The sequence below is a fragment of the Microcebus murinus genome, chromosome 18 (assembly GCF_040939455.1).
Source record: "Microcebus murinus isolate Inina chromosome 18, M.murinus_Inina_mat1.0, whole genome shotgun sequence".
Taxonomy (NCBI): Eukaryota; Metazoa; Chordata; class Mammalia; order Primates; family Cheirogaleidae; genus Microcebus; species Microcebus murinus.
In genome coordinates, this window is record NC_134121.1 from 56,878,833 (window position 1) to 56,900,148 (window position 21,316).

At 57.1% G+C, this 21,316-nt stretch overlaps 1 protein-coding gene across 3 annotated transcripts; it reads left to right on the forward strand.

Moving 5' to 3' along the window:
• Window positions 1–5,653: 5,653 nt before the first annotated feature.
• Window positions 5,654–20,547, forward strand: CD300A (CD300a molecule). Of its 3 annotated transcripts, none has more exons than XM_012778729.3 (7): window positions 5,654–6,101; window positions 10,516–10,845; window positions 11,387–11,540; window positions 13,985–14,079; window positions 16,980–17,017; window positions 17,458–17,565; window positions 19,113–20,544. In XM_012778729.3, exons 1-7 carry the CDS (start codon window positions 6,062–6,064, stop codon window positions 19,245–19,247), a joined length of 900 nt encoding a protein of 299 aa, XP_012634183.2. In that variant the 5' UTR covers window positions 5,654–6,061; the 3' UTR covers window positions 19,248–20,544. The 3 variants fall into 3 exon arrangements, with proteins under 3 accessions (XP_012634183.2, XP_012634184.2, XP_075850831.1); XM_012778730.3 differs by having other exon boundaries at window positions 16,983–17,017; XM_075994716.1 differs by lacking the exon at window positions 16,980–17,017 and having other exon boundaries at window positions 19,113–20,547.
• Window positions 20,548–21,316: the final 769 nt, after the last annotated feature.

The following is a 21,316-nucleotide window of genomic DNA, read 5'->3' on the forward strand; positions in this document are numbered from 1 at the left end:
GCAAGTCCTCCCCGAAGGGACCCCTTCCTCCTCCGCGGAGAGTTTTGGCCACCTGGGTTCGGAGAGTATCTCCTTGAATTAGAATGGCCAGCTGGCTCCCTCCGGCCCCTCCCAAGTGCTATCCAGGGTCTGAAACCTCCTTCCTCCCCCTGCAGCACCCCCTTCTCCTCCCTCTTCCTTAGGCCTTGGGTAGCCTGCCAGGGTTCCCTGCAATTGAGTAAGAATCTCGGGGTGCAGTTGGGTGGGGAAAAGGGGGAAGAAGGCTGGGGAGGTGGCTCAGGTTCGAGACCCCTGCCAGCGTCCCGTAATCCAACGTGGTCAGTGGGAAGCTGTGTCTAGATTACGTGTCTTTCTGCTCCGCCCCAGACCCCCCCAGCACCCTGCTATTTCTACTACACTCTGAACCCCCATATACATTCTCACCCCCAAACCACCCACAGTAAAAGCTGACCCTCCAATTCTCTAGGTGCTGGAGACCTCAGCAGTATTCAAGGTCATGATCTTGAGTCCTTTCCCCAAAACCCATGTTCGGAAAGGGGTTGCTGTCCACTGGGAGCCTTGGGGTGCTGTGCCTTGACCCCAGCGCCTATGTGAAGAACCTAACCTTGCTGGGAGGAGAGGGCAGGGAGGCGTGCGTCCCCGTGTCCCTGTCTTTGCCTTCTCAGTCCCAGGCAAGGCAGGTGTTCCCCAACCCCCCACCTGCAGCCCAGCTCCCCTTCTCTGGAACAGGTAGAGGCAGGAAGGGGAGCGATGGCCCACTCACCCTGACATCAGCCTCAGGGCACTGGGAGTCCCCCAGGGTCTCATCAGCTGCCAATTGGGGGCGAGAGACCCCAGAGGCCGAGGTGTGATGCCCCCGTCTCTCCTGGTCTGAGGGCAGGGCACTGTCCTGTCTCCTCCTCTGTGACTTCCGCCTGCCTCTTTCGCCTCCTCCCGCCCCCTCAGGGGCAGCCTGTCTCCCTAAAGCCCCCAGCTCCTCTTCCCAAGGGGCTGGAGGCTTCCTCCTGTCCCGGTCCACCGGCTAGGAGTTCTGGAAGGATCACACACCGGATTTAGTGTACAGAAGCCTCTCCACGTGCCCGCTTGCAGAGAAAGGAACAAAGTTACCTGTGCAAGACAGCCAGCAGTTCTGGCAGCCACCAATAGATGGTGACAGGCTGCTTGTGGCTGGCCAGTCCAGACTTGACCTGGGTTTTCTCTCTCTCTCTTTTGACCCAGCCACAGAAACTGTGATTGACCTGGGTCCTCTATCGTCCACAGCCTGCACTCCTGGGCTGCCTGATTTGTACCCTCTGGTTCCCGCCACCTTGGGAGTTAGGTCCCAGGACTGTGGGGTCCCTCGAGCACTGCGCCACCCCCTACCTGCTCCAGGGCTACGTTTGACCACCCAGCTCCACCCCAACCAGTCCCTGTTTACTCCCCTTCCTGCCACCCTGAGTCTTTAGGGCCATGACGTGTCCCCTTGGGGCCAACCATACATGGGACAGACAGGCAGGGCTGGGCCAGGATGGAGCCGCCCGGTGGGGTCAGGAGCTGGAGCACAGAAGGTGCTGGGACTCGGGCGCAGTGGAGCCAGGCAAGGAAGCATCGGGCACACTGGAGCCAGGCCAGGACTGTGTTGACAAGCGGCACCTACACAGGGCACTGCGCTCCCTGGAGAGGTGGACACCCCCATTCCCTCCACTGGAAGTGTCTAACTACTTTGGTGCCCGTTCCCTCCCACTTACAGGAAGTAGGGAGGACTAACACCTGTCAGAGCCGGGAGGGGCCTAAGGGGGCTGCACAGCCGAGGGGATAGGAAAAAACAAGGAGCAAGGAGAGCTGCAGTCACCCCAGGGAGTCACAGCACGGTGGACAGGAGTCTGGGGTCTAACAGGGTTTAGCACGGATAGACATGGCTCTCATAGGTAAGGAATCTGGTCTCTCTGAGTTTCGAGGAGTAGATATTCACACGTGTACGTGGTGAGAGTTCAAAAAGCATCTTTTTTCTTTTCTTTTTCTTTTTTTTTTTTTTTTTTGAGACAGAGTCTCGCTTTGTTGCCCAGGCTAGAGTGAGTGCCGTGGTGTCAGCCTAGCTCACAGCAACCTCAAACTCCTGGGCTCAAGCAATCCTTCTGCCTCAGCCTCCCGAGTAGCTGGGACTACAGGCATGAGCCACCATGCCCGGCTAATTTTTTCTATATATATTAGTTGGCCAATTAGTTTCTTTCTATTTATAGTAGAGACGGGGTCTCGCTCTTGCTCAGGCTGGTTTCGAACTCCCGACCTCGAGCAATCCGCCCGCCTCGGCCTCCCAGAGAGCTAGGATTACAGGCGTGAGCCACCGCGCCCGGCCTTCTTTTTCTTTTTGAGACAGGGTCTCACTCTGTCACCCGGGCTAAGGTACAATGGTGTCATCACAGCTCACTGCAGCCTCACACTCTTGGGCTCTAGCGATCCTCCTGCCTCAGCCTCCCAAGTAGTTGGGACTATAGGTGGGAGCCATCACACCTGGCTAATTTTATTTTTTGGTAGAGACGGGGTCTCGCTCTTGCTCGGGCTGGTCTGGAACTCCTGGCCTCAAGCAATCCTCATACTCAGCCTCCCAGAGTGCTAGGGTTACAGGCGAGAGCCACCTCGCCCAGCCTAACAAGCATCTTAAAACATCTCTGGGGGTTGTGCAAGCGCATTTGCATCTCTGAGCTCATTTTAGGCCTCCCAGTGGTGCAGCGGGGCAGGCCCTGGTGCCGTGTTCCTGTTTCACTGAGCGGGACCCCCATGCAGCCCAGGGCTCTGACCTTCCCCCCGGGCTTCCCATTGTCATAGTCAAGGGGCTTCCAGGAGCCAAGCGCCCTCGCCTGCCTCCTGCCCCAGCCCTGCTCTGCGGAGGGATCCCTGGTAACTACATGGGACGCAGCAGAGACGGGGGGGGGGGGGGGGGGGGGGACATGCGGGCCGAGGCGGCCCCATCGCCACCACCATCTCTGTGTCCCCCGGGGATGGGCGTGGAGTCACGCTGCGCTGATCCCAGGGGTGCAGACCACTGGCTTCTGCTTGAACCTAGTTTGAGTTGAGCTTTAGCTGAACTTAAGTGAAGTACACAGACCTTCAGTGCTCAGGGTGCCCCAGCGTGTGGGACCAGGCCCCAGTCCAGGCTCCCCTCCCCGAGGTGGAGAAATTACCTCCAGGCCCAGGTGCCTGTGACTGTGGACAGGGCCTGCGTGGAGCAGGGGCTTTGTGGGCAGCAAGCATCGCAGGACGCTGAGGGCTCCCAGGCCTCTGGCTGCGACCTCCACACATCTGCCTGCAGCTTCCTCTTCCTCTCCATCTGGGCCACGGCACACCTGGGGCCAAGCAGGTTACGAGCCAGCATGACCAGCCGGGGCCTCTGTGGTCCTGGGGCCGTGGGACCCGCTGGAGCACGGGTGGCTCAGCCTGCCTCAGCCCCTGGCTGGAGGAGCTTCCCCAGAGATGGGAGCGGGAGGGTAGGGCGTGGGCAGTCTCGGGTGTGTGCACCCAACCACAGCAGAAGCACACGGCAGATCGGTCTTGTTCCCACTGGGGTTGCACAGCCCGGCCTCCTGCTGCTCGGCTGGGGGGGCCCAGCCTCTGGACCACACTGGAGTGGCACCCGTGGGTCAAGGCCCTCCCTGGGCCAGCTTCGAGCTCAGGGGAGGAAGAGGCAGAGTGGATGGGGAGCCGCTGACTGCCCCAGTGGGAGGGTGGCTCTGAGACTGTGCTGCTGGGAGGCCTCACAGCTCATCCGCTCCTCAAGTCTTTTCTGGGGACCCTGCAGTTGGCAGGACTCGATGCTGCTGAAGCCGCCACCCCCACGCCACCAGCAACGCCCTTCACTGGGCTCTGAGCACGTGCGTCTGCACTGGAGTGAGGCCCCACACTGGATCACGGGTTTCGTGGCTACTGCAGGACCCCCCAGGGAAGGGGCTAAGCCCTGGGGCCCTCAACTCACTTAACCCCCCATCACGTCCAGGGATGGCTGTCGGGAAGCAGCAGAACATGCCACTTCCTTAATTCTCTGATGTCATGTGGTCATTTTGCATCATTTTGTCTTTTCTTTCCAGTTTGTGGCCAGGGTGGGGTGAGTAGGATGGGTGTGGTGGGGACCAGGCCCCCTGACCCCTTCCCCTTTGCGACAGGTTGGGTGTTTCTCTTTGTTCCTAAGGAACAAAGTATTTGCAATGCACATGTCTTCCTATTGAATCCAGTTTTCCTAATGCCTTTCATTAAAAGTAGAGATGTGTCCCCATGCAAGAGGGCTGGCCTGAAGACACCAAGAAGTATCTTGCATTTGAGTATTTGTATAATCATTATATGATTTATTCCCACAGATGAGCCATTATTATTGACATTTGACAAAAGCCACAGGCTTTGCTCAAGGTCACTTGGTGCTAAGTGGACGAGCACAGCAGTGCCCTAACCTTCTGCTTCCCTACCTGGCCCGGACTTCTAAGACTGCAGCAAGGCCTTTCAGATCACGGTTGAATTGAAAAATAATTTCTGGGAAGCTTTGCCATGATCAAGGCACACAAACCACCTAATGTGACACCCCTCCTACATTTTCATGTTCAGCTCAATAGTGTTAAGATCCAGGCCAGGCACAGTGGCTCACGCCTGTAATCCTAGCACTCTGGGAGGCCAAGGCAGGAGGATTGCTTGAGGTCAGGAGTTCAAGACCAGCCTGAGCAAGAGTGAGACCCTGTCTCTACTGAAAATAGAAAGAAATTATATGGGCAACTAAAAATATATAGAAAAAATTAGCCGGGCATGGTGGCACATGCCTGTAGTCCTAGCTACTCGGGAGGCTGAGGCAGGAGGATCGCTTGAGCCCAGGAGTTTGAGGTTGCTGTGAGCTAGGCTGACGCTATGGCACTCTAGCCCAGGCAACAGAGCCAGACTCTGTCTCAAAAAAAAAAAAAAAAAAAAAAAGATCCAAAGTGTCTTGGATCTTAATGAGCTTTAGATAATCTATGACTGCATCATCATAGAAATTCCTCCAGTGTCTGCCAGGCTCTGTCCTTGAATCTTCCAGCAGTAGAACCAGCGAGTCCCCTTGGCTTCCTAGACTCTCCTGAGCAAGGTGCTCCTGTGGCCAGAAAGAAGGAGGCAAATGAAAATCCCGAAAGCAGCAGCCAGGAAGGGCATTCCTGGGACCCCACGGCTAGTGCGGGGCTCCCTGCGGTGGACGCTCTGGGTTTAATGACTGCAAGCTCCCAAGTGGCACATTGCACACGAGGGTCAGAGTGTCCTGTGCTCACATGGCCATTCTGTGCAAGCTGGGGGCCCTTTTCCCAAGGCATGCATTTGTGAGTTTATGTTTATCTTCTCACCTCCATGTGGACCAGGGAAGAAAGGGGCCCTGCAGTCTCCCTGTGGTCCTGCTCTGGGCTTAGCCTGAACTGGGTCCAATGGGGGCCACACAGGAAGGAAGTTCACAACCTGAGGACCTCTGGGTCAAGTTGAAGACACATTTCCAAGGCCAGGAACCATTCAGGGACTCTGGGACCATTGTGCCAACTTGGGGGTCCAGGCCTAGAGCTGAGGCCTCATGGGAGGGGACTTCCTGGGATGGCCGCATTGTGGGCACCGCCCAGGGCGTGAGAAGCAGGCTGAGCTTGCCCCTCCCCGCAGCGCCACCCATCCTGAGCACAAGGAAGTGGGGGAGGGTCATGGAGCCTCCGTCTAGAAGGGGCCCTGGCCCTGCAGTCCTGCACACTAGGGAAGAGGGGTGGACAGAGGCCTGTGAGCTGCTGGGGCCACAGGGGGACAGGTCTCATTGCTGAAAATGGCCACGGAACCTGCAGGCTCAACCCGGCTTAGCAAGGTGGTACCGAGTTTCCAGGGGCATCTCAGCCAGGCGTCCCCAAGCCGCCTCCATTTTCTGACCAGCTCCAGGAATAGAACCAAAAGAAGCTGAATAAGGAAGCTACACGGCAACAAAAAAAAAGCAGAAGTGTCAGCCTTGGGAATCTGATCCTCCCCTGGGAGATTTCGGGGGTTGAGGTCTCGGGTCCAGCGGGGGCCCAGTGGTGCTGCAGGTGGTGTTTGTGCTGGACACGGGACCATGTGGCTGCCCTCAGCTCTGCTGCTTCTCTGGGTCCCAGGTGAGGGGCTCTCTGCCCAGGGAGGGTCCACAGGAGGAGGGGGTGTGACGGGTCACGTGAGGCACCCAAGCCTGGGCTCTATGTAGGATGCAGAATGGGGTGCACTCTGTCCACCATGTAAGATGGACAGACAGAGAACGGGCCCCCTGGGAGGGGAAGGGATGAGGGTCTCTGCCCCCTCTACCCATGGAACCTTGGACCAGCCACAGGAGATGTGGGGCACAGGGTGGGCACGGAGGAAGGGCTTTGTGGGAGGTTTTCGGGTGAATTTTTACAGGACGGAGGGCGAGAGGCAGCAGATCTTAGAGTGGGTAGACAGTGAGCGCCACTGAGCTGCCAGGGGTGTTGGGGAGGAGGTGTCCTGCCGGCCACCGGGTGCAGGGTGTGGGGCGGGGTGAGGACGAAGGAAGAGTAGGCAGTCGGTCTCGGACACAGATCGGCCAGGGCAGCTCGGGGCTGGGACCTGGACAGGGAGGAGTGTGGAGGCAGGTGCGTGGCTGGCGGGGCCTGGGGACCAGGGGCCAGTTGTCTCCAAGGAGGGGAGATGGGACAGAGAGGGAGGGAAGGCAGCAGGGAGGGCGGGGAGGGAAGAGAAACTGGGCAGAGACGAGGGAGACGTTCTCCAGGGGGAGCCGCCGGCTGAGTCTTCCTCCCGCAGGGCAAGGCTTCCTCCCGCCCACTTGGCTTTTGCGCCCCCAAGAGCGTTTGCAGCTGTCCTCAGACAGGTCCCCTGCAGTCTGCCCAGCCTTTGTCCTGGGAGATTTTAAACCTTTTTGGTTGCTTTTCTTATGGTGGGAGGTTTTCTTCAACTCTATTTGCTAATTGTCTCTGGGAAGCTCTTACCTGTTGTGTATGAATTTGGAACTGGACCACCCCCACCGCCAGTGTTCCCATGGGTTCTAGGGTGTTCTCCTGTTTTCACGGGATCGGGGTGCGCTGAGAGCTCTCGGTGCCCTTCTGGTAGGTTTCTCTTTCCCTCCTCGACTCGCTGGCTGGTACGGCCAGACTGACGTCCAGTGGCCAAGGAGGTAGTGATCGTCCCTGCCTGGTCCCTGATTCCGGGGAAGGCGGCCAGTCTGTCCCATGCAGTGTGAAGAAGGCGTCCACCAATGGCTGTTTATCAAGCATTTTTTTTTTTTTTTTTTTGCAATCACACAAGAGGAGGTTTATTTTCTGGCTAGCCAGGGTCCAAGCCCCAGAGCACCAACGCAGTGGCCACTCTCCCAGGCAAGGACCCCGACCGGAACAACGGCATGCCTTTTATCCCTGTGGTGCACAAGCTGTGCACAAGCTGATCACGCGTGGATCATGCGTTGACCTTTAAAATGATTGGTTGCCCACTATTGCCTTTTGAAATAATTGGCGGGTTGGTTGACTTCTATTGCCTGATGGGCCAGTCACCCATGCTTCAATGACCTCATCCCATAATTCCCCATACAGCTTCCGTAGCAAGCAAGCAATGACCAGAAGCAAAAGTTTAAAAACAATGGCAACAGGTGTCAGACGCTTTTTCATTGTCTGTCAAGATGAGTATTTTTTTTCGCCTTTCAGCTCTTAAGAAGGTGAATTATATTAAGAGATTTGGCCAGATTTTGATATTGATGTATTATGCTGGCGTCGTGAAAAGGATTAGGGCGATTCCCCTGTTTCTATGCTCTTTGCGAATGTTTGAATTGAGAGAACTAACTTGTGAAACCGGGTTTTGGAAGGGAAAGAAGTCCTTTATACCGCTCATCATCATCGGTCTGTTTTGTAAAGAAGCTATTCTTAGTCTGTATCAGTCATTTGTATCTTCCCAGGACATCGTCAGTTTCATCCAGGTTTGCAGACTTATCTGTAGAGACCTGCAGATTAACCTGGCTATTTTTCTTTTAAATTGCAACTGTATCTTCTTTTTTCTTGATTTGGTGGCTCCCTAGTCTGTGCTATTGTTCACCCTTCCCAAAAGAAAAATCAGGTTTTCAATGTGTACACTAATTCCACTGCTTTTCTGTTTCCTAACTCACCGATTTCTGTTTAATTTTTCCAAAAGCTTACTGTGTTCTCTCTGTGTTGGGTGCGTGGGCCTGTGCTCCTCTCCTGGCTTCGTGAGTTGGATGCTTCACTCACTTATCTGGGATTTAGCGGGACGAGACTCCGGGTTAAGGAAAACATTGAGATGACAGAGGCACAACCTGGAAGAGCAGTTCTGGACACAGGGAGGTCCCCGGCCCCACGGCGGTCTCCACTCTGCTGTGTCTCTGCCCACAGGGTTGGGGGTGCAAGAAAAGCGGGACCAGGCGCATTGTAAGTAAGTGTGACCGTCCCAGAGAAGTGGGGAAATGATGCTGTTCAGTCTCTAAATTATAATGACACCGTCACAGGTGGGGCAGAGCTCTTGGGGACTGGGTGACAATTTTTCACCCCAAAATTGCAGAGGAGACAAGTGAATCAGGAGAGAGAGAGAGACAGACAGACACCAAGTCCAAAGGGAAGCCGGACGCTGGAGACAGACGAAAGGCCAGGTTGGGTGCTGTGGGCAGGGGTGCTGGGGTCACCCAGATCAGGAAGGGAGGCTAGACCCAGACAAGAAAGAGGACACCTCACAGCCAAGGAGAGAGAGGCTGGGAATAGAGTCGGGATGGGGACGAGGAGCAGCGACTTGGGTAAAGGAGGTCTGGGAACTGACATTTATTTATTAAGCACTTAGTATGCATCAATTTTAGTAATTTGCATTTTTCTAGAAAATCCAAATTTACGCATTTATTAGTAGGGAGTTTCTGCAAAGTGCCATCTTGAAGCTTTTCATTCTATCTGTATCTGTGCTTATTTTCTCTTACCATTTCTTACCTGGGTTAGATAGAGGGTTATGTAAGTATTTTTATTGGCTCGAGTCATTTGAAATACTGATGTCTTGGTCAAAAAGTTGAATATCAGCAATTTCATGTGATTCGACCTAATATTATTTGCCCAGCATTTTCCACGTATGATCTCATTTAATGTTCTCAAATGCCTTGTGAGGTAGGAAGAATTATCCCCACTTTACAGATGAGGCATCTGAAGCTCAGAGAGGTGGAGCAACTTACCCCAGAACACACAGCCAATGAGTAATAGAGCCAAGACTTAAATGCAGATTCTTCTGAGGCCCTTTCTGCTTTGCCTTGGCAATCGCTCCTGGGCCTCTCAGTAAACGTCACACCTGTGCTGAGCTTAGAAAGGCCTTCTCTGCACGGGACCTGTACATCCAGGCCAGGAGAGGCGGTTCTGAGAGGCACTGAGGAGCTTGTGGTCATCTCTGGGCAGCTGTGGGCTGACAGTGCAGAGCCGATGGGCTTGGGGAGGGGCTGCCACTAAAGTATTAGTCTCCAGCACCTGGAGACATTGAAGGTACAAGAAGGAGACCCCTACCTGCCTAGGGCTTGCATTTGAGTGGTCCCAAAGTCCCAAAGTGGTCCCCAAAGGGGATTTAAGAATTTGAAAATGTAAGTAAAATTGAAGAGCTCTAACGCTAGGAAAAGAGAGCAAGCCTTGCCCACCCTGCCCCGCCCTCCCCGCCAATGCGGCCGGATCACAGAATCACACACGGGTGGTGAGGAGCTCCCCCACTACTGCCCAGCGGGCGTGCACCTGTCCGCCCGGGACAGGGCCGGGTGTCCTCTGCTTGGTGGCCAACATTAGCTTCGCGCCATCACCTTATTCTCCCATCGTTGCGTCTGAGAATTATTTGGGAAATGGCAGACATAAATCTTGGAAACAAAGAATGAGCTTCCTGGCTGGGCACAGTGGCTCACGCCAGTAATCCCACACTCCGGGGGGGGGCTGAGGCAGGAGGATCGTTTGAGGCCAGGAGTTCAAGAAGACCAGCCTGGGCAACACAGCATGACCCTGCCTCTCCAAAATAAATAAATAAATAAAGCTTCCTTGAAAATTAAATCTACAAGAGCTGGGCAAACTGAGGTGTGACACAGCATGAAATGAACGTTGTCATCAGAGAAACTTCTGCGTTTGTGACTCTGTTTTGACCCACACACTTTATCAGGTGTGTCCAGAATTCTTGTCAAAACGGTTTGGCAGCCCTAGAGCTGCCCGGGTCGGTACGTGGGCTGCTCCTCCACGTCCTGAGATGCGCAGGGCCCGGTGGCCCTCCTGGGACAGCAGGTGCTTAGGGGTGAGTTCTTACGGTCCTGGCAGGTGTGGGCCCCCGTTGGTGGCAGGGGGAGTTGGGGTTTGAAGGGAGGGGCTGCTGTGATCAAAACCTTGGGGGTGGCAGAGCAGAGAGGGCGATCCCAAGCTGTGACCTGGCTGGGGGTCGATGAGAAGGGAAGGAGTGGGGGGCTCAGGCCTGGGGGTGCTGATGCGGAGTGGGGAACCCCTGGAGGAGGTGGCTCTCCCAGGGGGCCACCCTGAAGTGCCAGGCCCCCCTTGTGTTTTCCAGGCTGTTTCTCTCTGGGTGGCTCCACGACCGTGACGGGCTCCGTGGGGGGATCGCTGAGCGTGCAGTGTCGGTATGAGAAGGAGTACAGCACTGCAAAGAAATACTGGTGCAAAAGACGCTTTGTTGTACTATGTGACAAGATCGTGGAGACAAAAGACTCAGAGAGAGAAGCAAGGACAAGCCGAGTGTCCATCACAGACCACCCTGCAAACCTGACCTTCACGGTGACCATGAGGAGCCTCAGGGTGGAGGACACAGGCACATACTGGTGTGGGGTCAACAAGCAGCTGTTTGATCTCACCTCCGAGTTTGAGGTGTCCGTGTCCCCAGGTGAGCCCCGCCTTCGGTCAGCACCAGGGCTGCCCAGACAGGCTCGGGTTGGAACAGCTGGGGCAGGAGTCAGGTCAGAGACGGGGACACGTGTGTATGCACACGTGTGTGTGCATGTGCAAGTGAGAGATGGGGGGGAGGGACAGGGAGACAGCCAGGGAGGCACCCTGAAGCAGCTGGCATCTCTGCCCAGTCTTGACGGATGGAAGGTGCTTGTAGGTGAGACAGGGAGGCCGAGAGAGCCCAAGAGGGAGAGGAGACCACCTGTGCCAGAGGGGGACAAGACTGGGCTTGCGGAGGGGACTTAGGGGCTCCGGGAGAGCCCTGACCCTCACCCACAGGATGCAATCAGGACGTTGAGGGCAGGACCTGTGTCCCGTTGGGAAATGCTCACTTGGCCCGAGAGAGTCCTAGAGACACTGGCTCGGGGCCCTCCTTCCTGAGTGAGCATTCTGGGTGAAATCAAACCCAAAAGGCATTGGCGGTTGGTGGGGGAGTCCGAGGCGAGATCCCTGGGTCTGATCTGTGGTTTTGCCCCCAGCATCCACGCCGGTGGTGCCTATGACTATCACCACAGCCAGGACCTCCACGGTCACGACCGAAGTCCCAGCGGTGCCGTCCACGGCCCTGTCTGCAGTGAGTGCCACCGGCGGTGCCAGCATCCAGGACGAACCCCAGAAGAGCTCGAGCCCACGGTAAGGTCCTTGTGACATGAGAGGGGTCTAGTCCTCAGGGGGAAACCGGGGCAGGTACCTGGCCATGTGGTACCGTCGGAGGTGCGAGCCGCACCCCTGCCGGCTGGGGCCCCAGGCTCCCTTTGCCCAGGCCGGGGTTGGAAGCCACAGTCCCGGCGTGGATTGCTGAGGCCGCGCTGGACCTGCCCGTGGCTTTGAGCGAAGGCTCAGCTCGGGGAGAAGTTGGGGGGCTGGGTGGAGAGCGGTGGTTTATGAGAGCTGATGGCATCCTACCAGGCACGTGCCAGACGCTCCACACGGACGTCCTCGTTTGCTCCCCACTGTAGTCCTGTACTGTTTTCACCCCCACTTTACAGATGAGTAAACTGAGGCTCAGAGAGGTCAAGCCACTTGCCGGGTCAGGGGGCTGCCAGAGGCAGGGCTAGGCTTCAATTCAAAGGCTTGTGTTCTCTCCTCTGAAAAGTGGTTCTTAACCTTTTTGGGGGGTCACCAACCCCACAGAGAATCTGGCAACATCTATAGACTCTCTCTCTAGAAAAACGCATGCGGTTACAAGCCATTTCTGGGATTCACAGACTCCTATTCTAGCGCCTGCTGGGGCACTGCAATTAATTCTGGTGCCTGCCACCTGGGGTTAGCACGGACACCACAGGTTAAGGGCTCCAACCTCCGCGACACTATCCTCATTCAGACACCAGCCAAGCTTTGGGGACCCCCAGGCCACCACACTCCTGACCAACTGGCTACAGATTTGGGGGTTCCCAGGACACTCTTGGGTCCAATCATTTGCTAGACTCAGGACTCTGGCAAGGACTATACCTACGATTACGGTCTTATCGTACAGGACAGAGATTAGGACACAGATGGAGAGGCACATAGAGGGAGTTCCGAGAGGGTCCCAGACAGCTTCCGGGCCCTCTCCGGGTGGAATCCCGGAGCATCACCCCCAGGACATGGGTGTGTTTATCAACCGGGAAGCTCCTCCAAGCTACAGTGCCTACTGGGGTTTCTTTGTGTAGGCATGATCGACACATCTTGGCCACGCGGTTGAACTCAGTCTCCCTCCCCTCCCCCTCTCCTGGAGGTTGGGCTGGCTCAGAGCCCCGAATCTCTACGGACATGGCTGGTTCTTCCGGTGACCAGGCCCACACTCTATGTCACCTCTCAGCGAAATTCAGGTGTCGCCCATGAATAACAAAGACACTCTCATTATGTGGGAAACTCCAAGGACGTGGAGCCTCCCTCCCAGGAACCAGGGACGGAGGCTGACCATATTCTTTATTTTTTATGTATTTATTTATTTTTCTGAGACAGAGTCTCACTTTGTTGCCCAGGCTAGAGTGAGTGCCGTGGCATCAGCCTAGCTCACAGCAACCCCAAACTCCTGGGCTCAAGCGATCCTCCTGCCTCAGCCTCCCGAGTAGCTGGGACTACAGGCATGGACCACCATGCCCGGCTAACTATATATATATATAACTATATATATATATATATATATATATATATATATGGCCAATTAATTTCTTTCTATTTATAGTAGAGATGGGGTCTCACTCTTGCTCAGGTTGGTTTTGAACTCCTGACCTCATGCAATCTGCCCGCCTCGGCCTCCCAGAGTGCTAGGATTACAGGCGTGAGCCACCGCGCCCGGCCCATATTCTTTAAATACGACACCCCCAAGGCCCTTCTAGAGGCTTCTGCCAACCTAGGGCCACACTCTTAATATCACACATGGCAAAATTCAGACCCCAAACATGCCTAATCCAGAAGTTGACCCTATAGATAGATACACACGGGTGGCAGATATGGGTTCTGTGGGGCCCGAAGCTTGTGTCATTTGGGGGGGGTGTCTAAGAAAAGCATGAGAACATTACAAATGCAAGCTTGGGCGTGAAAGAAGGTCCCTTCTTCCACGAGCGGCCTGAAGCCGGCGGTAGTGTCAGCGTCACAGTTGATCCGCTGCTGCTTGTCCGAGCGGGGAAACTGCCGAGCTGCGAGGCGATTCATTGCAGCAGGGTTCGTCATTGCAAACGACCGGGGGAGACGCCCGCTCAGAGCGGGTAACCATCGGCCATCCGTGCAGGGGCGTACCGCGCAGCTGCGGAGAAGAGCGGGGGCGTCTTTACCTACCGACGTGGAAAGACCTCCAAGCCGTATCGTTAAGTAAAAGCAGGACAGTGTTTGCTCTATGTCTCCTTTGTGCAGAAACGGAAGGGGAATAATGTGCACTTTTGTTTGTATGCACATGAAGAACTTCTGGAAGATTCTTCAGTACCCGCATGCATGTTTGTAGGGGAAGCCAGAGAATGCATAGATGGGGGGGGGTGTTGAAAAGAGGCTTTATACTGTCTATTTTTTAAAATTTGACCAGATCTATTTAAAAATATAGGGAAGGCGAGGCCGCCCGCGCCCCTCTCCCCATCCCGCACCTTCTCCTCCCCCAGGCTCCCGCTGCTGCTCTCCTTGTTGGCATTTCTGCTGCTGCTGCTGGTGGGGACCTCGCTGCTGGCCTGGGGGATGTTTCAGAAGCAGGTCAGAGGTGAGCGAGCTCCCCGAACCCCTCTGCCCCACCCTGGGTGGGCAGGCCCGACCCCTCTCCTCTGCAAGGCTCCCTCCTCGTTCCCCAGAATGGACGCTGTGTGCACACCCTCAGAGCACATATGCCGGAAGAGGTGTCCCTGGGAGTGGCAGTTACAGGCCGTGGCAGGTGGCTCCCCAGAGGGAGGCTCTCCTGCTGCAGGCGCCCGGGCACGGCTGCCCCGTGAAGCAGCGGTTCTGTTCTGTCTAAAACCCATGCACGGCCTCCCTCACCCTCCGAACTCCAGGCCCCTATGGGACAGTCAAAGCCCCCACGACTGTCCCTGCCCACCTCTCTCGCCCTGTCCTTGCACCCCAGAAGGCAGCTTCTTGCAGCGTCTTGTCCCTTGGCAAGAGCCACAACCTCAGTCTCTCCTAGGTTTGCTCTGGGTGCCTAGAGTGTCCCCCTGCCCTCACTCCCTGGCTTGTTCCTGCCAGACCCCAAAGGCTGTCCTTGGATGTCCTTCCTTTCCTCTGGGACCTTTTCCTTGTCCTCGGAAAATGGCTCAGGGCCCCTCCTGCGTGTACCCTGTACCTCTGCTGTTATAGCCCTTTTGGAACTAGATCGCCACCTCCTTGTTCCTTGCCTTCCTTCCCACCGGCCCATGTGCTCCTTCAGGTCAGAGACTGGGGCTCGAGAAGGCACACCATTGACATTTTTCGAATCAGTGTGTTTTTTAATGTCTCAGCCCAATGGGCACCCCAGGGAGCTCCAGGCACCGTCTGGGCCGGCCGCCCTCCTCTGGGCTGGGATGAAAAGAGAGGACTCGTCCTCTTGGCACTCAGGACGTAGATCCCTGATGAGCAGACTGAATAAGTAAAAGGACAGAACAACGCATGGGGGGGGTGGCCTTCTTGTCACTGGCTGGAGGGCCCCGGTCCCCTCCAGGAAAGCAGATTTCTGCCCGAGATGAAGTGTGAGCCCTAAGTTTCCTCCCCGTTCCAAGAGCTCGGTTCCACGGGGCGGAGGATTCAGGGGAACCCGGGTCCCCAGTCACCGAAGCCTCTCAAGGCTGAGATGAGATTGGGGCAGGGAGAGATGGGGCGGCTCTGCCCCACGGCTCAGGACAAGCTGGTGTGTGCTGGGGGGCACTTCCCCACGCTCCCCCCCAGCCCCTGCCCGGGGCCGCAGCCCCAGCCCCAGCACATCTGTGCAGGGTGGGTGGAAAGGACCGCGTCCCCCTTCCCATGTGCTCCCAACTTCAGGCCCCCAGGGACACCCCTGGCCCCATGGGGTTCCCCAGCCGGGACAGCTTTCACCCCGAAAGGCTCCCACTGCTCAAGAGCTTCTTCCCCTTTTAAAAAAGGGAGTTATACCTGCCGTAGAAAATTTGAAAAATGAGTAAAAGCACAAAGAAGGAAATAAATTCCCCGTTACTGACAGTGCTAAAACCCCACCATCCAGAGAAACTGGCCACTGACCGTGAGCTGTGTGTCCTGCCGGCCTTTTTCCTAAGCCTCTCTGTGCACTCATGAGCTCTTAACAAATTTGCATCTCGCCATGAATTCTCTTCTACACCTATATTTTTGCACTTAACGTAGTGCACGTTTTCCCTGCTATTAAACGGTCCACGAGGCCCAGACTGCGGAGTTTATCGGTATGCGGGCGGATTGTGCTTTGAACGTCCTCGGTGACAGGAGGAAGCTTTCCGTGCAAGCACCGTGACCCTGCCCCTCCCCACCACACGCGCAAAGGCAGGTGGGGCTGCCCCTCAGGCCTGCCACCTGCTTCATCACGCCCACTCCCTGGGGCCACTCTTGTCATTCATTCCTTCACACACAAAGCTATCCTGAGTGCCTACAGTGTGCCAGGCCTGTGCTGGCCCTGGGGACGCCGATATGACCAGGGCAGACTGGGTCCTGCCTTCTGGGAGCTTCCCACGCACCTGGCTGTCCCCAAACCTCAGCGCCACCTCCCTTTCCCGGCACTGGACTCCTGTCCGTTCCCCTCCAGCCCTGTTCCACCTTGCCATGGGGACACCTGTCCAAGGTGAGGGGAGAGAGGGTGACGTAGGCCCTGCACACAGCGTGCGGAAGCAGGTGGTTCACAGCCCAGGGCACCAGGCTGCATGTTCCAAGTCAGCTGACGGCTCAGCAAGACACGTGGTCTGGTGTCTGTCTCCCAGTTGTGGGCTGCTCCCCTTTGACTCTGGGGGTTCCCTAAGGGGCGGGCAGTGTCTCAGGGGCAGTGGGCTCTGGGGTTGCCTGGCTGCGGGCCTAGCCCTAGGCCAAGGACATCTGGCTGTGTGTGCCTTACCCACTGCCCACCCGGCCCTGGCTCGCGGGCTGGGAGGGTCGGGGCACACAGGGCTGTGCTCAGAGCAGGACACTTGCCGAGCAGACGCTGCTCGAGCCTGAGCTCCGATCTCGAGGGGCTGGCAGGCTTCCTTCCCCACGGTGTCTGGGGCAGTGGGCGGGTGGGCTGTCTGGGAGGGCAGACCTTAGGCGCAGGGGGCAGAGCCGAGCTCCCCAGCGACTTCCTACGGTCTGATGCAGCCCTGGGGCCCGGTGCGCACATGTCCCTTTTGTGGCAGCCTTCCTCCCTGGTCTTCTCCCAGCTGGGAACATTTTCTCGAGTGACTCTTTTGAGAACTAGCTTTGTTTGGCTCCTCGCTTCCAGCTGGGACCTTTCCATTTGGCTGTTTATTCACTCGTTCATTCATGCACTCGTTCATCCATTTATTCATTCACTAATTCACTGGCTCAACAACCGTTAAGCTGCCACCGTGCTTCAGCCAGGAAGTAATAGGTCCCCAGGGCTGGGATCCCTTGGGAAAGACCTATTTCCAGATGGGTCGTAGGCTCCCTGTCCCTGCCCTGGGTCTGGGATTTTTAACCTCCTTGCTCTCCTCCTGTCTCTAGCAGGTGAGCCTCTGCAGCTGTCCCAGGGCCCCAGGCAGGTAAGGGAACTACAGCAGGAGTGTGTTAGGTGGCTGGAGGAGGGTGGGGGGACAGAGGGTGTTGGGGGCTTGGACAGTCCCACTGGCCAGTGGAGGTGCTGGGTGGATGGTGGATGGATAGACTAGGATGCTCGCTCAGAGCAGTAGGAACGATGCCTGGGAGATCTGGTCACCAGGTCTCGTCCCAAGCTCTGGCCAGCCTGTCCCCTCCACCCAGGGAGAGTGGAATGGTGGAATGAAGAAGGGTCCTTCCAGCTAGACAGACCTGGGGAGCATTCAAAAGCTGCCCAGAGCAGACGGGGTGGGTGGCGTGGAGGCAGGGCAGGGAGGTCGGGGCTGAGCACCCAGAGCACAGAGGGAGGGTAGCGGCACGCAGACAGGCAGGCTCAGAGGCTGTGGGGCTCCGTGGACACCCGCCCGGCACCTCCCGCCCACCGCAGGCTGCCGAGCAAGGCGAGCAGCACTATGTGAACCTGGAGCTGCTGACGAGGCCCCTGCGGGAGGAGCCAGTGCCCCCGCGGCAGGTGGAGGTGGAATACAGCACCTTGGTAAGTGCCAGAGCCTGGCTTCCAGGCATGTGGCCCCTGGGCTATACCAGGGCACCCTGGGGATGGGGGCGCAGAGAGGGAAGGGAGGGGCCCGCTTGGTGACCTTGTGCCTCTCCAGGACAGGCCACCTGGAAGATGAGCAAGTGTAGATTTTGTCAGAGCAGAGGTCCTTAGATGGGCAAGTGTCACTGTGGCTGGGGGCTGGGGTGGGGAAGGGCCATGGGGTGGTCAGTGAATATGGCCCCGATAGTCCATGAAGTAGAGCATTTATTAAGCACCTACTGCATATCATATGCTCAGGGTTAAAGCCTGTGATTTCTCACTGTTTGGGTCTCAGCAGCTCTTCAGTATCAACTCTGCTTTCCAAGTTTTTGTCCATGACCTGCCGTGGGTCAGCCCTTAGGCACAGCCTCCTTAAAGTGGAGTGATGGAACCGGCTGCCTCCCCGGGTGGTGACCCGCCCGTCAGTGGTGCAGGCCAAGGCGGGGGCCCACGCGTGGAGAGGAGTGAGAGAGATTGGAGCATCAGGCAGGGACCTGGCTGGGGAGGCCACCAAGGCCCCCCCAGGCCTGTGAGCCAACTGGACCTTTCTCAGACATGCTATGTGATGCCACGGAGGGCCGGCATCAGGGTGGCAGGTGACACAGTGGCTGGTCTGCCCAGGAGACGTGGCCCAGTTCTCCGGGGTATTTCCAGCCTGGCACCACCCCCTGGGCTTCTGATCCCACACTAGGGGATCCAGCCCTGTCACTCCCAGATCCCCTGATAGCCACATCCCCTCCTCGACCTCCCGCCAGCTGTCTGCATGAGAGTGAGGTGGTCTGAGGGCCCGGGGTCCTGGTTTCACCCCCAGCCAGGGCCTCTGAGCAGCAGGCACAGTCTGGTTGCACCCTGGTGGCTCGTGGTCAAGGGTCTGAAGGTCCTTGTGATCGTCTAACCTGCCTCCTTCCTCACGTGGCTTATGTCCACACAGCCACGTGGGCCTGGGACAGCAGTAGCCTTGTGTTTCTAACTTGGTGACTCCTGGTCCCACAGTGGGTTGGGGGCACAGTCTTACTCCTCTGCCAGCCCCCTTGGTATAAGTCAGGACTCGTGCCCACAGCACGGCGAGTTAATCAGAGCTATAGGGCCAATCCAGTGTCCCAGGGCTCCTCTGCAGATGCATTGAGTTCTCAGAAAGGGACCCACGGCTGCATCATTGCAGGACATTTCAGTGAGAGGAGCACAGAGGCATCTTGCGGAGGCCAGCCAACATGACACCTCTTGGGGACTCATTCTCTCCCTTGGAGAATGGACCGGGCTGGAGCAGCCCTGAGAATACCAGGGCTGCCTCTGCTGCCCGGGGACTCGGTGCCGTGGCGTGGCTGCAGGGGTGGGTGGAGCAGGTGGGTGGGCAGGATCGTGGAGCCCAGTCAGTCCTTGGGGGAGAAAGAGGCCAGGACAGGGGGCGGGGCCGTGGCCTCCCCAGGTGTACTCCCTCCTCCACCATGAGCTGGGGTCCATCCTTCCCCCACCTCTCCCTGAGCCTCGGGTCTCCTTCCCTGCAGGTTGCCCCCAGGGAAGAACTTCACTACACCTCGGTGGCGTTTGACCGCCAGAGCCGGGACTCTAACGGCCACGGGATTCCTGCCCAGAGGCCCGGGGAGCAGGAGCACGAGTACAGCGTGATAAGGAAGAAGTAGACCTTGGTCCGGCCTGGACATCTGGAGCTCTCCTTGGCCCCCAGGAAGCCCAGGGATGGCCCCTGTAGTCCTCACCCACGTCCCCCTCAGCCTGCTGTCCTCGATGGTGATGACAGCAGGCAGCTGGGGTCCCCACGGCTGTCCCTCTTGCACCATCAACCCAGCCAGCTTCACTGAGGACAGGCAGGGACGAGGCTTCTGGGGACCATCTCATCTCTCCTCTTTGTCCTTGTTTCGTCCTGGCTCTGTGTGCGGAGGAAGCAGCTCCTCCGTCCTGCCCCGTGTGGCTCCAGGGAAAGACCTGGCTCAGATAGGACGGCACCTGCGAGTAGCTTTGTCCATCACAGCCCCATGGCATGGCCGGGACTGCCTGGGCGCGGGCAGAACAGAATGCAAAGGTATGCGTCCACGAGCGGCGAGCACGGGAGCGCCAAAGATCAAATCCCTCCCCATTTCACAGACAGGGAAACTGAGGCCTGGAGAGATGAGGGACTGTGTGTGGCTCTGGAACTGGTGGCAAGCTCCCTTGGACCATTCGCTAGGGTTGTTTTTCAATATAAGAGGTATCAATACAGTTTCAAAGATCCCATTGAGGGAGAAGAACAAAGCTGTTTAAACAGTGCCTGCTCTGTGTCCACGATCTTACACTAAGGAAAGCTCCCGGCTGTGACCCCAGATGAGCACAGAGCGCTTTGAGGGTGCAGCATGTTGGGGACACGTTGCGAGGTGTCCTCACTGAGGGGGAGAGGGCTGGGCACAGACACTTCTCTCCACCACGGAGAGTTTTCTTGCTGGGAGATTTTAAATTTGGCGCAAACAGTTACCCAGGCTGCTTTGAGCCTGCAACCGCGGCCGATGGCTTTAAAACCACACTTGTCACCTCTCGAGCGTCTGAGGTCTCAGTCATTGTCTTTTAAACGCTTATGGTTTGTGACTTGCTGGGTTTTTGTAAATATCAGTTGAAAGCAAGGGATGCTTTTCACTTAAGGGCTTTAGACCGCTGCAGTCATAAGCAAACTGCGCCTTTGCGGGCAGTTTCCTCCAGGATGTGGGCCCAGCACTTCCAGAAGATTCTTCAAAGGGTCAGTGGCCGCCAAAGGATGGAGAGACACTGCTCCTGTTGTGTCGTCTTTAGATTTCTAGTTATCTGTGTGTGCACGGGAGTCATTCCGGATACGTTTTCCCTTTCGTTACTAATGTTCTGAGGTGCATAAGAGGAAATACACACGTGCACGCGCATGCACATGTCCACGGCGCGGCCCCACTGTGCGTGGCGGGGGCAGGAGGGGCTGCGGGGGCAGCTCACCCCGCTCCGGGCGGCCTTCAGCTCTGCATCAGGCCTCGGCCGGAGCGGGCCGGCGGGACCTACGTACAGGTCCTTCCTCCTGCAGGAGCCGTGGGCGCCGCCCTCTCTGTTCACCTAAACGCTCCACAGGCAGATAGATGCCACTCCGTTCTCGTCGGGAGCGAGCGCGCAAGCTGTGCCCAAGACTAGCAGAGAGTTGGGCCCCTAAGCAGTGCAGGCGCCCATTCCGCTGTGGCCCGGGCTGTAACAGAGGGCTAGGGAGGGGAGGAGGAAGAGCCACCTCCTGGCCTGGGCTGGCTCCTCTCTCAAGGCTGAAGCCTGGTACCCTGGGCATCATTCATTCATTCATTCATTCATTCCACAGCATTCACGGAGGACCAGCTTTGTGCCAGGCAGCAGGCTGGGCCCCGGAGCACAGGGAGGCATGTGACACAGTCCCCCTCCACGCCCCACCCCACCCCCGGACTGTCAGGCTTGTAGGGGGGTAGACTCGGACCTGCTGCCTCTAGGGGCTGCTTGTCCTCCACTCACGGAAGGTGCCTGGCTAGAATTCCATCGGAGCCCAGGTAAAGAAAACATTCCAAGCTTAAGCTAGACAGGGGCCATCAGGGGTCAATTAAAATGACAAGGCAAAGGTCCTGTTTCTTCTGTGCCCTGAGCTTGAAGTGAAAGGCCAACATGGCAAGGCGGGTAGAGTGGGAAGATAGAAAGTTCCTGAGGGCCCTGCTGAACCCTGAGCCAGCCCGGGACCACCTACTCCAAG

Bases quoted from the DNA above. Each gene is read 5' to 3' on its own strand.
- CD300A (XM_012778729.3), top strand. From the start codon at position 6,062: ATGTGGCTGCCCTCAGCTCTGCTGCTTCTCTGGGTCCCAG. The intron at 6,102-10,515 runs GTGAGGGGCTCT...TGTGTTTTCCAG, and splicing joins GCTGCTTCTCTGGGTCCCAG to GCTGTTTCTCTCTGGGTGGC. The intron at 11,541-13,984 runs GTAAGGTCCTTG...CTCCTCCCCCAG, and splicing joins CAGAAGAGCTCGAGCCCACG to GCTCCCGCTGCTGCTCTCCT.